This window comes from Staurois parvus, unplaced genomic scaffold (assembly GCF_062004578.1).
Source record: "Staurois parvus isolate SC_StPar_1 unplaced genomic scaffold, SC_StPar_1.0 ptg000582l, whole genome shotgun sequence".
NCBI lineage: Eukaryota > Metazoa > Chordata > Amphibia > Anura > Ranidae > Staurois > Staurois parvus.
In genome coordinates, this window is record NW_028318378.1 from 1,244,850 (window position 1) to 1,257,853 (window position 13,004).

The 13,004-nt window shown below is 46.1% G+C and overlaps 2 protein-coding genes across 2 annotated transcripts; both read right to left on the reverse strand.

Annotated features, from left to right (window-relative positions):
• Positions 1-5,022: 5,022 nt before the first annotated feature.
• On the reverse strand, positions 5,023-6,748 carry LOC149450120 (uncharacterized). Its single transcript, XM_089692351.1, has one exon. It carries the CDS (start codon positions 6,746-6,748, stop codon positions 5,936-5,938), a length of 813 nt encoding a protein of 270 aa, XP_089548477.1. The 3' UTR covers positions 5,023-5,935.
• A 1,437-nt stretch (positions 6,749-8,185) lies between these two features.
• Positions 8,186-12,087, reverse strand: LOC149450121 (uncharacterized). Its single transcript, XM_089692352.1, has 4 exons — positions 11,978-12,087; positions 10,798-10,906; positions 8,466-8,672; positions 8,186-8,368 (listed from the first exon to the last, which is right to left on the reverse strand). The coding sequence occupies exons 1-4, from the start codon at positions 12,085-12,087 to the stop codon at positions 8,213-8,215; spliced, it is 582 nt and encodes a 193-aa protein (XP_089548478.1). The 3' UTR covers positions 8,186-8,212.
• Positions 12,088-13,004: the final 917 nt, after the last annotated feature.

Here is a 13,004-nt window from a genome sequence, read left to right on the forward strand (position 1 = left end):
CCAGTGATGTACTGATCAGACACAAGGTGGCAGTATCATCTCAGCAGCAGAGTCCTGCACATGCTCAGAACAGACACCATTCGTCATATGAGGCAAGGCAAAGCACGGGGCCCCTTAGTGAATGCTATTGCCTGCTGTAATGTCCTTCCAAGAGCCGTTTGTAGAGTACTACAACCGCTGTCCGGATGAATGGCAACGTCATGACGTCATCCGCACACTCCTCTCCGATGGACGGTGTCTGTTCTGAGCATGTGCAGGACTCTGCTGCTGAGATGATACTGCCACCTTGTGTCTGATCAGTACATCACTGGATCTTCATCATACATGGTGCAATGTACACCTCCGGAACGTGAGAGCATTTCTTATGTGTAATTGATAAAAGTATAAAAGGATAAAGCACCATGTTGAGTTATTTTTAATGAGGAATACGGCTGATACAAAGACGCTTATCAGGAGGGAGATTACTTTGGAGTCTTCATTCAGCAAGCTGATCTTCTGAGTCCATATGGGACCAAAAGTGCAGTTAGACGGTAACATTGTACAATGTGCGGTCACACTGCGTGACGTGAGCAGATACATGGTGGAGGATGGTGAGCAGATACATGGTGGAGGATGGTGAGCAGATACATGGTGGAGGATGGTGAGCACATACACGGTGGAGAATGGTGAGCAGATACACGGTGGAGGATGGTGAGCAGATACACGGTGGAGGATGGTGAGCAGATACACGGTGGAGGATGGTGAGCAGATACATGGTGGAGGATGGTGAGCACATACACGGTGGAGGATGGTGAGCGGATACCTGGTGGAGGATGGTGAGCGGATACATGGTGGAGGATGGTGAGCGGATACATGGCGGAGGATGGTGAGCGGATACATGGCGGAGGATGGTGAGCGGATACATGGCGGAGGATGGTGAGCGGATACATGGCGGAGGATGGTGAGCAGATACATGGTGGAGGATGTCTCTGCACAGGAATTCATAACAGATGCACATATTTTTCATTATCCAAAAGGAGGGCTCACTGAATGAACACTTTATTGATTGAACTTGATTTTTTGAATGACTTTTTTTTTGATTCATACTTAAAACTATTCTTTATTTTTTGTGTTTTTTGTTTTTTATATATATATATTTATTTTTTTATTTTTTTTAATTTCAATATTAATATTTTTTTCTACTATTTTATCTTATAATATATATTTTTTTTATTTTTTCACTTTGTTTTTTGGTTATATAAGGATTGTGCCATTGTTTCATGTAGCGCAGCATTTTTTCACTTCACATTATGATTGTATAATTTCCCGCACTGAGACATGGGTTGTGTGCACTAGCAGCTACAGTATTTAATTGTAATTTTTTTTTCATTTCACCATAGTTAGCGCTAGTTATTCAATTTATTTTAGATACCACTGCTCATGAGATTGGTCTCTTTCAGTTGGGTTTTGGGGGTGGTAAAAATGGACAGCTGAGCCAGTGTTTCTGCTCTCAAACTGTAAAATAACAGCCAGATGGGGCTATTAACAGGCCGTGTCTGCAGCATTATTACCTCGGGGTGCAGAGTCTGACAAGCAGCACCTCTTATCAAGCTCCCCCACTAGGCTCAATGGGGCCACACCACCACTACGTACAATGCACACAATTACAATGTGGTAGTGTGTCATTGTATGGTGAAATCAGGTGGTGGGGGTGGTAATAACATGTCCTCATTCCGTCAGATGTCCTCTGAAAAGCCCTGTGACTGGAAGGAGAGAGCCTGAGATGGATACAGGGGGGATTTCTGGGGGTCCTGGCCTGGAGTGAAGGACAGGTGAACATCTCCCGGGGTTTGCAGAGTGGAGGCGCTAACACAGGAAGGACGTGGCTGGGTAGCAGAGTGGAGGTGCTAACACAGGAAGGACTTGGCTGGGTAGCAGAGTGGAGGCGCTAACACAGGAAGGACTCGGCTGGGTAGCAGAGTGGAGGCGCTAACACAGGAAGGACTCGGCTGGGTAGCAGAGTGGAGACGGTAACACAGGAAGGACTCGGCTGGGTAGCAGAGTGGAGGCGCTAACACAGGAAGGACTTGGCCGGGTAGCAGAGTGGAGGCGCTAACACAGGAAGGACTCGGCCGGGTAGCAGAGTGGAGGCGCTAACACAGGAAGGACTCGGCCGGGTAGCAGAGTGGAGGCGCTAACACAGGAAGGACTCGGCCGGGTAGCAGAGTGGAGGCGCTAACACAGGAAGGACTCGGCCGGGTAGCAGAGTGGAGGCGCTAACACAGGAAGTACTCGGCTGGGTAGCAGAGTGGAGGCGCTAACACAGGAAGGACTCGGCTGGGTAGCAGAGTGGAGGCGCTAACACAGGAAGGACTTGGCTGGGTAGCAGAGTGGAGGCGCTAACACAGGAAGGACTCGGCTGGGTAGCAGAATGGAGGCGCTAACACAGGAAGGACTTGGCTGGGTAGCAGAGTGGAGGCGCTAACACAGGAAGGACTTGGCTGGGTAAACATATACAGTAAATGGTTCCTCTGCTGATTCCCAATTGTGTAAATATGGTGATAAGGTGGGTAAGCAAAGGGTCTCTCCAACCAACTCATGTAGCCTCCCTAAAGGATACTTCTGCTGCCCTTGTCTCCTCCCCAGAAGAAACCAATAAAATACTGGAAGATATTTGTGCCACTCTATATCTAGATCCAAGACCTTGAGGTGACCACAAAATTCTTAGACTCACTTCATTTACTCACTATTGGCCCCTCCCACCTGCAATCTGTAAATGCCCCTATTTTATTAAAGGAAGAGTCTGAGGTGATTAAAGGCTTACCTAGTGGGAAATCACCTGGTCCTGATGGCTACACACCAGCATTGTATATGACGGACTCTCTTCATCCCTCAGCTACTGACAGCATATAACGAGGTTTGGGAGGGGGGCCCATACCTTCCAATGGGTCACCAAGACTATATAAAATTGATTTCTAATAAGGGCAAGGACCCAACTGAACCGGAGGCATACCGACTCATATCCCTCCTAAATGTGAACACTAAAATACTCTCTGAAATAGTAGCATCCCTCTTGGCTGCAGTATTACCCTCCCTTATCCATACTGCCCAGGCTGGCTTTATTAATGGTAGATCAGTGGCTTCCAACATTCGGAAAGTTATTGCAGTGCTGGAACAAGGCAAGGTACACCCGTCTGAGGATCGAGCGATTATTACATTGGATGCTGAAAAAGTCTTGGATAATGTCAGCTATCATTGGCTTGCTCTGGTTCTTCTGATGGGCTTTTCAGCAGTATGGATTCTGCACCTTCACCCAGGGTGGTAGCTGCAGGTCTCATATCAGGTGAAATATTGCTGCACGAAGGGTACTCACCAGGGTTGCCCCCCCTTCACCTCTTCTTTTCAACCTTGCCCTGGAACCTTTCTCCCTTTACCTTTCCTCCAGAGCCCCAATACATGGGATTCAGACAGGTCAAGAAGAACTCTGTGTAGTCCTATTTGCCGATGATATTCTTATATTTTATGGCGGATCCTGTGGCAGATATTCACATTCTCCATCAGGTCTTCACAAGCCTCCTACAGTGCTCTGGCCTTCCAATCAATTCTGCTAAGAGTGGAATACTTTCCTTTTCTCGAACCAACACCCTTCCCTGGGCCCAGCAGTCTCTCTTCCACATAGCAAATGTTCAGATCACATATTCAGGCATTACGATAGGGAAGGAGCCATCCTCGGTCTATCATTACTACCCTCCACTGATATCTAAAATAGGAAATGAGATGGAAACATGGATGTACCTTCTCCTATCGCTTTTTGGGGGATGCCACCTGTTCAAAATGGTGAGCTTTGCTCGCTTTTTGTACCCTCTTCAAACAATTTGGTTACTGCTTAAACAGGGGGAGCAAAAAAAGAGAGTGGAGCAAACTTTCCCAATATTCCATTGTATGACCTTGCCTGTTTATTGTGTATAGGGACAGATTGGATACTTCAGGCTTCCTCATACAGTAATTATGATTTGGAGTTGGCAGTGGGGCAACCATATGACTTAGCTGCACTCCTGCATTGCAAAATACAATTGTTCCCCACAAGTATTCAACACAACCTTCTGATATGGAATCTGATTCTTACATGGAGGGACATACAGAGCAAACTGGGCCTGTCACCCCATGTCTCCCAATATTTGCCCATAAGAGGCATTACAATGTTTCCACAAGCTGTTCAATATGCCGCTTTCAACATTTGGAGTTCTAAGGGGCTCTCCTGCGTTGCCTCCATGTATGACACATATTTGAACCATCAGGAACTTTGAAATCTTTCCCAACCCTTGCATCAACTTATGCCCTGCCAAGCCATCCCTCTCTCTACTACCTACACCTCTCAGGTTGTATAAACTGGTGCTGCCCAGCCAAGCAACAATGTTTTCAAACTTCCATATCGGATCGCTTCCTACAGGAATGGAAATACTCCATATCTGACATCTATCGACCTTTACACTCTCTCTTTACTAAACCTCTACATCCCACATCTGTGAAATCTTGGAGCAAGGTCATACCGGGAGAGAACCTGGTGGGCAACATACTGGAAGGATAGAACAAAGTGCAAAGGCTTGTGGTGAATGAATCCTGGAGAGTCTCAATGTAAGCCCTTCCATGGGGCCTTCTTCCCATTTCTATCCACTAAGAACTCTCCACAAATCCACTATATAGTGAGCACCGCCCTCTCTCTTCCACCGATTTCAGGAATGGCCCCGCATCTCAACCTTTTGGGAACAAGTGTTAGCCTACATCTCAGGAGTTTGTGGCTGCTCACTCCCCATGGACCCAGTTCTTCTACAACTCTCCATTCAGCTCAGAAAGCCCACATCCACAAATCCCGCAGGAGCTTGTGGTGGATATTATTATGTTTACTGGTGGCCCACAGGGCTATTCCTAAGAAATGGACTATCACCTTGTCCCCACCATCACAGACACTAAAAAAGATCTACGTCTTCTGATTTACAGAGAGAAGGTAGACATGGAGCTCAACAACCAAGCCTCAGTCAGGCATTTCCATAATAGATGGGACACTTTTATTGCAGCAACACTTACATCCTTGGAGCAATCCTCTATGTTGTCTTCTTTTACTTCTATGGATGGGTTTGTCAAGGTGGTTACATTGTAGAGATCAGACAGCCGTGTATGGAACACGCATTGAGGACACGCATACATAACAGGTGTTACTTGCTCCCCATCTGGCCGTGTATACCTTGGTTTTCTGGTTCATGACGTTGTCATTCTTTTGCTCTCCTGATGTGTCTGTGCGCACTCATGGCCGAACCTTACTTCCTTGGCTTTATCATGACATCGAGGAACATTATGACATTCTGCTCCTCTCACTTATTGGAGTTGGGAACAAAGTCTCAGGAGAGAGTCCATCCATGTTTTCTGATCAGGTATCACACCCGGTCACACCTCCAGGTCAGTTCCTGCCAGAAGATTCCTTCCTCTTTCTTTATTGGAGAGATTATAATTATTTCATTGGTTACTGTGATTTATCTTTTATTCAGAAGTCATGGCAAGAAGTATGAGCCACTCGTCTCCTCTTTTCATATTGCTTCTTTCTATATCTCTTTAGAAAACTCAATATAGAATGTTTAAAAAATATGTACTCAGCCAATGAAAGGTCAGGACTCCATTTTTATTCTTCTCCTGCTATCAATGGCCAACCCAGTCCCACACTTCATCCATGTCTTTGGGGACCTCTGATCTCCTTATGAACTGTTTCTTCCATGATGAAGATCAGCCATGGAGTATATCTGAGGTGTATATCAGGGTGTGCATCTTCCCCACATGAGAGCTGGGATGTCCAGCAACATTCATAGAGTTGACATTTCCCACACTCAAGGCACTAATACACCTCCAGGGTTGTGTGGGACCCCTGATGTACAGGAAGACAGGACTTCAGTGAGGAACATTTCCCTCAATCAGGATAGGAACGTGGCTTCTCACCCGTGTGAATTCGCTGATGTCTGTAAAGATCGGACTTCTGCAAAAAACATTTCCCGCACTCAGAACAGGAATATGGCTTTTCCCCTGTATGAAATCTCTGATGTGTGTTAAGGCCGGACCTCCCTGAAAAACATTTCCCGCACTCAGGACAGGAATACGGCTTCTGCCCCGTGTGCAATCTCTGATGTATGTAAAGATGGGAAATCTGTGAAAAACATTTCTTGCACTCAGAACAGGAATATGGCTTTTCCCCTGTGTGAGATCTCTGATGTATGTAAAGATGGGACTTCTCTGAAAAACATTTCCCACACTCAGGACAAGAATGTGGCTTGTCTCCAGTATGCAATTTCTTATGTCTGTAAAGATTAGACTTATCTGAAAAACATTTCCCGCACTCAGAACAGTAATATGGCTTCTCCCCCGTGTGAGATCTCTGATGTAATTGAAAGTTGGACTTTTGTGAAAAACATTTCCCGCACTCAGGACAGGGATACGGCTTCTCCCCCGTGTGAGACCTTTTATGCACATTAAGATGGGATTTAAAACTGAAACCCTTCCCGCACTCAGGACAGGAGAAGCTCTTCCCTGTTGGAAGGCCGGCCCGGTCCCGCACAGTCTGAGGTTCCTCAGGATACGAGGAATCCGATGGTCCATCTACACTGGGTGGTGCCGGATGGACATTGGAGGGAGCCGGGTTTTCTCCTGGACTATACTGTGTGATGTCCTCATCTTCTACTTTCCAGTCTGGAGACAAAGTGAGACAATCCTCGGAGGTTTTCCTCATCTCCCGGCCATGGACTAAAATACAAAGACAAAGAGGATTACTAGACAGGAGCTGATTGGTTCCCCCAAACCAGGACTCCGCCCACATCAGGCAGCTTGGTCTCCGAGGAGCTTACAATTCCACCCTCAAGGGAACTAGGAAATGGGTGTAACAAAAGAGAATCCATATTATGTGTATATATAGCAGTGGGGGGAGGGTGGAGAGCAGAAGTCAGGACTATGGAATGTACAAGGTCCCACACCGCTGCCTCCCATCTCCTGAGACTGCACTCAGTGACTTGGGTCTGAGACACTACAGACATATCCCTCCACCCGGCACAGCCAGCAGACAAGCAGATCTTGCTAGATCCGGCCATTGGTAAGAACCCCAAGACACATGCCCCAAGTGCCTAGGTAGAGCAACACCTATGTAGAAGATGAACACTTTGCTGGCAGCTGAACCCCAGAATCAATATAAATCTATCTAGATACATAAATAGTGTCTTACGTGATGATATTGCAGGGGTTACTCTGCTCTGGACCAATCAGTGAGCAGTATTGTCACGATCAGAGGAGAAGACCTAGATTGTAAGCTCCCAGGATCAGGCCCTCCTATCCCTCTTGTATTGATCTGTATTGTCTCCCGTTATATTGTAAAGCGCTGAGCACACTGTTGGCGCCATAAATCCTGTATAATAATAATACATGGGACTGTAACCTCAGGATCTATAGTGGGCCAGTGGAAACAACTAAACAGGTGTAGCTGGGTACCGGTCCTCACATATACAGGAGCAGTGTGACCGCACACAAGAGTTGCAGGATCTAAGGGGCCATCCGGTCTTCACCAGAGCCACTGGAGGGGTGGATGTTGTGCTGCATGGCAGCCCCCAGGTTGCAGCTCTCTAACACACCCGTGCAGGCACAGTGCAACCGAATAGCATGCTGGAAGGACACGCGGTACACACAGGATACTAGGAACCAAGGTCACCTACTGCAGCAACCTAGGAAGGGGCTCCGGGGGAGAGGACGCAGGGAACACGTGTAAAGTGCAGGAGAGGGAGGGATGCTGAGCAATGGTGCAGAGAGAGAGACTCAGCAACATGGAAAGGGCTGCAGGCAAACAACAGGAAACAATGCTGAGAAGGACACACACAGCAACAGGAAATGAGGGGATCCACGGACAGAAACCAAAGAGAATATAACTGCACAGCCAGAGGGAAAACACTGAGAACAAAGACAGGATCAAACAGCACACAGAATATGGGAATACTCAAGCGGCAGTGACCACCACAGGAACCAGAGGGGTCCGGCTTCCACATGAAGACACGTTGCTGGAACACTAACACACAGGTACAAAGACTTGATAATACCTAGGTTCAGGGGGGATAGGCAGGAACCCGAGCAACACGGACAGGAGGCAAAACCCGGTGCTGGATCAATGTGAAGGGAATCATGACAAGTATGGGTGGAGGAATGGATTTAGTGTTCATGACCCACCTGTGCTGATCTCTGTAGGAGTGTCCTCCTCTATAAATGTCCCCGTTATTCCAACCTCCTCCATAGACTGCTGATCATCCCTCACATACGCCTCTTCTTCTTCTTCTGCTTTCACCTCAACTTTTATATCTATCAGATCTTCACCCTAAACCAAGAAAAGATAGAAGAGGTTCTCTGTAAAATATAAGGTCACATAAAAAATCCATATATTGTCCCAGGTCCATGCTCTCTGCCCCACCAACCTTGTAATGGTGAGGGATGGTGTGACCTTCCTGTGTGGAATCCCGGGAATACAGAGGACGGGGACATCTCTCTGGTGGGTTCCTGGTATTAGGTGGCTCCATCATATCCTTGTGTCCTTCTGAAAACTCCTCCATCACTCCATACTCCTCATCCTCCTCTTTATACTCTTCTTTAACATCAATATTATCATCCCCGAGGATTCCACTCTGAAAGATATAATAAAACATTCATTGTAACAAACATGCTGTGTATAAATCACAACTACCAATAATTGTCATCATCTACCTGATGATGGTGAGGGATGGTGTGACCTTCCTGTGTGGAATCCCAGGAATACAGAGGACGGGGACATCTCTCTGGTGGGTTCCCATGACTGGATCCATCTGTAGGAAACACACACACTGACTGAATCCATTGTTTCTATGTGTTTATCAGATGATGGGGGATCTAGGTGGATCCTCCGTACTGCTCTCTCCTTTACAATAAAGTCTCCTCTTACCCGGTGATGTGAGGGGCGGCTGATTGTCCATCATGACGTCCTTGTAGAGATCCTTGTGTCCTTCTAAATACTCCCACTCCTCCATGGAGAAATAGACAGTGACACCCTGACACCTTATAGGAACCTGACACACACAATGATACAGTCACCATCCAGACACATCCCTTGTCTGTTACTGGAGAATGTCCCAGAATTCCCGGCACCGCTCACCTCTCCTGTCAGCAGCTCCATCATCTTCTTGGTGACTTCTAGAATCTTCTGCATGTTGTGTCTCTCAGGGTTTAGGGAGTCACATGGAGGCACTGTGATGGTCATATGATCACCTGACTTCAGAAGAGGAAATCTCTGTATTGGGGAACCAATAGGAATATCATGTTAGACTCCCAGAATCCTCCTCACCTCTCCGGTCAGGTCTGTGTTTATTAATAGAGACGAGAGTGATGTCATGTGACCTCCCAGAATCCTCCTCACCTCTCCGGTCAGGTCTGTGTTTTATTAATAGAGATGAGAGTGATGTCATGTGACCTCCCAGAAACCTCCTCACCTCTCCGGTCAGGTCTGCGTTTTATTAATAGAGATAAGAGTGATGTCATGTGACCTCCCAGAATCCTCCTCACCTCTCCGGACAGGTCTGCGTTTTATTAATAGAGATGAGAGTGATGTCATGTGACCTCCCAGAATCCTCCTCACCTCTCCGGACAGGTTTGCGTTTTATTAATAGAGATGAGAGTGATGTCATGTGACCTCCCAGAATCCTCCTCACCTCTCCGGACAGGTCTGCGTTTTATTAATAGAGATGAGAGTGATGTCATGTGACCTCCCAGAATCCTCCTCACCTCTCCGGTCAGGTCTGTGTGTTATTAATAGAGATAAGAGTGATGTCATGTGACCTCCCAGAATTCTCCTCACCTCTCCGTTCAGGTCTGTGTTTTATTAACAGAGATAAGAGTGATGTCATGTGACCTCCCAGAATCCTCCTCACCTCTCTGGTCAGGTCTGTGTTTTATTAATAGAGATAAGAGTGATGTCATGTGACCTCCCAGAATCCTCCTCACCTCTCCGGTCAGCAGGTAGATGATCTCCAGGGTGAGGTTTAGTATCTTCTCAGTCATGTGACTCCGGTCCTCCTCCATCCTCATTGGTGCCATCATGTGATCTATACAGGTCTCCTTGTAGATGGATAACTTTGGGAAATGAAAGTAAGAATGATTTGGATGGTATTGGTCACACAATAATAGGATGTGGATGTGAGGGGGGAATAGGAGGGTTGCTGGACATTTAAAGTGTAACTAAAGACAAACCACTTGTTTCATTTTGGATAGATTAATGGAGGGTTTTAACCTCTGTCAGGTGTTTTTGCCATCTGTGTCCCATTGGGGAGATTTCCCTTCACTTTCTGTCTCTAAGTCAAAACAAGAAATGAGAGGAAATCCCCCAAAGTGAAGGAATTCTGAGGTGTCACCAGAACTAGTTTCCCCATTGGAGGATTTACCCTCTATTAGTGTTCTGATGTCAACCCAAAATTTGGGACTCTCTTTCATTGGTTATAATGGTCACCGGGACAAATGGGGGCACAAACCGCAATAAAAACTGACAGATGCTCTAATTCCTCTCTACTCCAAAACTAAAAAAAAAAGTTTTACCTTTAGTCATACCTTAAGAACTACCGCCCCCCACGGGAACACGTTTACTTTAGACTGTTTAGTGTTTAGACCCCAGAACTCTCTTGGTCTGCCGGATCAGAAATCCCCTTTTCTCTGTTGGGTTTGTTTTGTCTCCGAACTGGTTTTGATGAGTTTTAGATCTGCAGACAAGGAATGATAAATGGTTACATAGTCGGTAAGGTTGACTAAAGACACCCGTCCCTCCAGTTCAGCCGCATTGTGTGTATCTGCGTGTCTATGGCACCATCCTTTTCCATATCCCTTTACATTGTGTTCCCTAAGAAACACATCTAAAAGGTTTGTGAATGTATCTACACTCCCCGCTGACACACCAACTGTGGAAGGGAGTTCCACATCCTTACCTTTCTACCTATAAAGAACCTGACACACAGTTTAACCACTTTACCACCAGAAGGTATTACACCTTCATGACCAGGTTATTTTTTGCTGCTCAGCACTGCACTACTTTAACTGGAAATTGCTCGGTCATGCAACACTGAACTCAAATGCAATTTATATCATTATCTCACACAAATGAAGCTTTCTTTTGGTGGTATTTGATCACCACTGGGGGTTTTTTTGTGTATGTAACACACTGCATTGTTACTAATTGCAGATTGTTAAATGGCCACAAGATGGCTGTACTCTGCAGTTCAGCTGATACAGGAAATTGTACAGCAACACTGAGAATGCTGGGACTTGTATGCTGCAAGCAGGATTTCTTCATCCAGTTCAGCTGACAACTAGAGATCCCAGTTGAGTAAAGGGGATGGAGCATATAAAAGGGGAGGAGAGGAGAAGAGAGGCAGGGTGCGTGTGAGAACAGAGTGCCGATCCAGGAGGCCTCAGGCTGGATCAGACTGAATCAGAGGATGGAGAAGGGAATTTCCAGATTGTTGATCGTACAGAGAGGCAGGATAGTCAATCCTGCATGTAGGTGGATTGTGTCATTGCCATTGGCACCGCTATGTCCATGGGAAGACAGCCAGAACAGGGGCCCCTCAGCAACAAGGACATCATTTCACACCACTACTTTGAAGGACTGGTGAGAGAGTTCCTAACCCACACCACACCACCATGTGATACAGGTTCCATAGTTGTTGTTGCCGGTTACTAAAGTCCAGGATTCTTACAATACAGACTGCCACATAGAGACACAGTCTCTGTAGCCCAATCAGTGCTGCGGCCTATCTACACCAGAAGCCCATTGAAGTATCACACACAGTATATCAGCTCTAATAGATTCTGTTGCCTGATTGGTAGGAACTGGAAAAAAGTAAAATCATATTACCTCCGGCCTGTTCTACACAAAGTTCCACCAGCCAAGTCTCACACTAAAGGGACATACTTCTGCTGAAGTCTGCTCTCACCCTCCTCAGTTTGAGTAACCACCATACCCAAGTAAACTCCTAGATTGCTGCCTTTATTGAAGGGGAACTCTGCTTGCTGTGTCCTCATCACCAGGGAAGGGACATTTTCTCATGAAGAAAAGGGATGACCCCTCCACTGGGCACCAACGTAAAGAGCTCCACCAAACCAGCAGAAGAGTCTTTCCTGCATTGGGTGATGGGGTTTATATGGGACTTTCTGCTTGTTGAAACCCTCAGAGAGTTAAGCACTGGTTCTGTTTATTGGGAGCCCACAAGGGAGCGAGCCTAACATTCCTAATCTCCCCTTTTCTGCCTGTTTGGGGAACGTTCTCTGGGTAGGAGAGAAACAATTAAACTCTGAGTCCTGGAGGACAATTTGGTCTATTTAATGTGGTATTGTGCTGTAATATGTTGTTTATTTCTCCTGAACGGTTCATAGTTTCTCACATCAGTCGATTCTTTGTGTGTATATTGCTGCTAATCTGACTCTAATACAGACTGATTTACTATTCATTCAATGCTATGTGATTATTGTGTGTTATAGCCGGGGGGGACACCTGACCAAGGTATTACAATGGTGTCAGTAGGGGTTGTGCTCCAGCCAGGGCTCAGAAGTGAACAGGGAACCCAAAATACTCAGCGGCTCTTGAGGGGGTAGCGCTACATATAAATGAAAAAAGACCAACATTAAAAAAAAACTATATTTTCTACTTTCTGTTATTAAAAATACCTGACCAAATCACATTTCTTTGTAAATTTAGGCCAAAATGTATTCCACTACTTGTCTTTGGAAAACAATCCCCAGTAAGTGTATATTAATTGTTGTGTGTGAAAGTTATAGAGTCTACAAACTACGGGATATATACTAGAATCTACGCAGCTTTTAAGCAGCTCTGACTTTCCTACTGCCTATACATTTCTTGAGGTGCTAAAATGCCAGGACAGTACACACAAGAGTAGATGATGCTTGGAGTAAACTTCCAGCAGAGGTAGTGAGCCAGTCAG

Bases quoted from the DNA above. Each gene is read 5' to 3' on its own strand.
- LOC149450120 (XM_089692351.1), bottom strand. From the start codon at position 6,748: ATGAGGAAAACCTCCGAGGATTGTCTCACTTTGTCTCCAGACTGGAAA.
- LOC149450121 (XM_089692352.1), bottom strand. From the start codon at position 12,087: ATGAGGACACAGCAAGCAGAGTTCCCCTTCAATAAAGGCAGCAATCTA. The intron at 10,907-11,977 runs GTATGTCCCTTT...TGTGTTTCTTAG, and splicing joins GAGAGCAGACTTCAGCAGAA to GGAACACAATGTAAAGGGAT. The intron at 8,673-10,797 runs GTAACCATTTAT...TATATCTTTCAG, and splicing joins TAGTCAACCTTACCGACTAT to AGTGGAATCCTCGGGGATGA.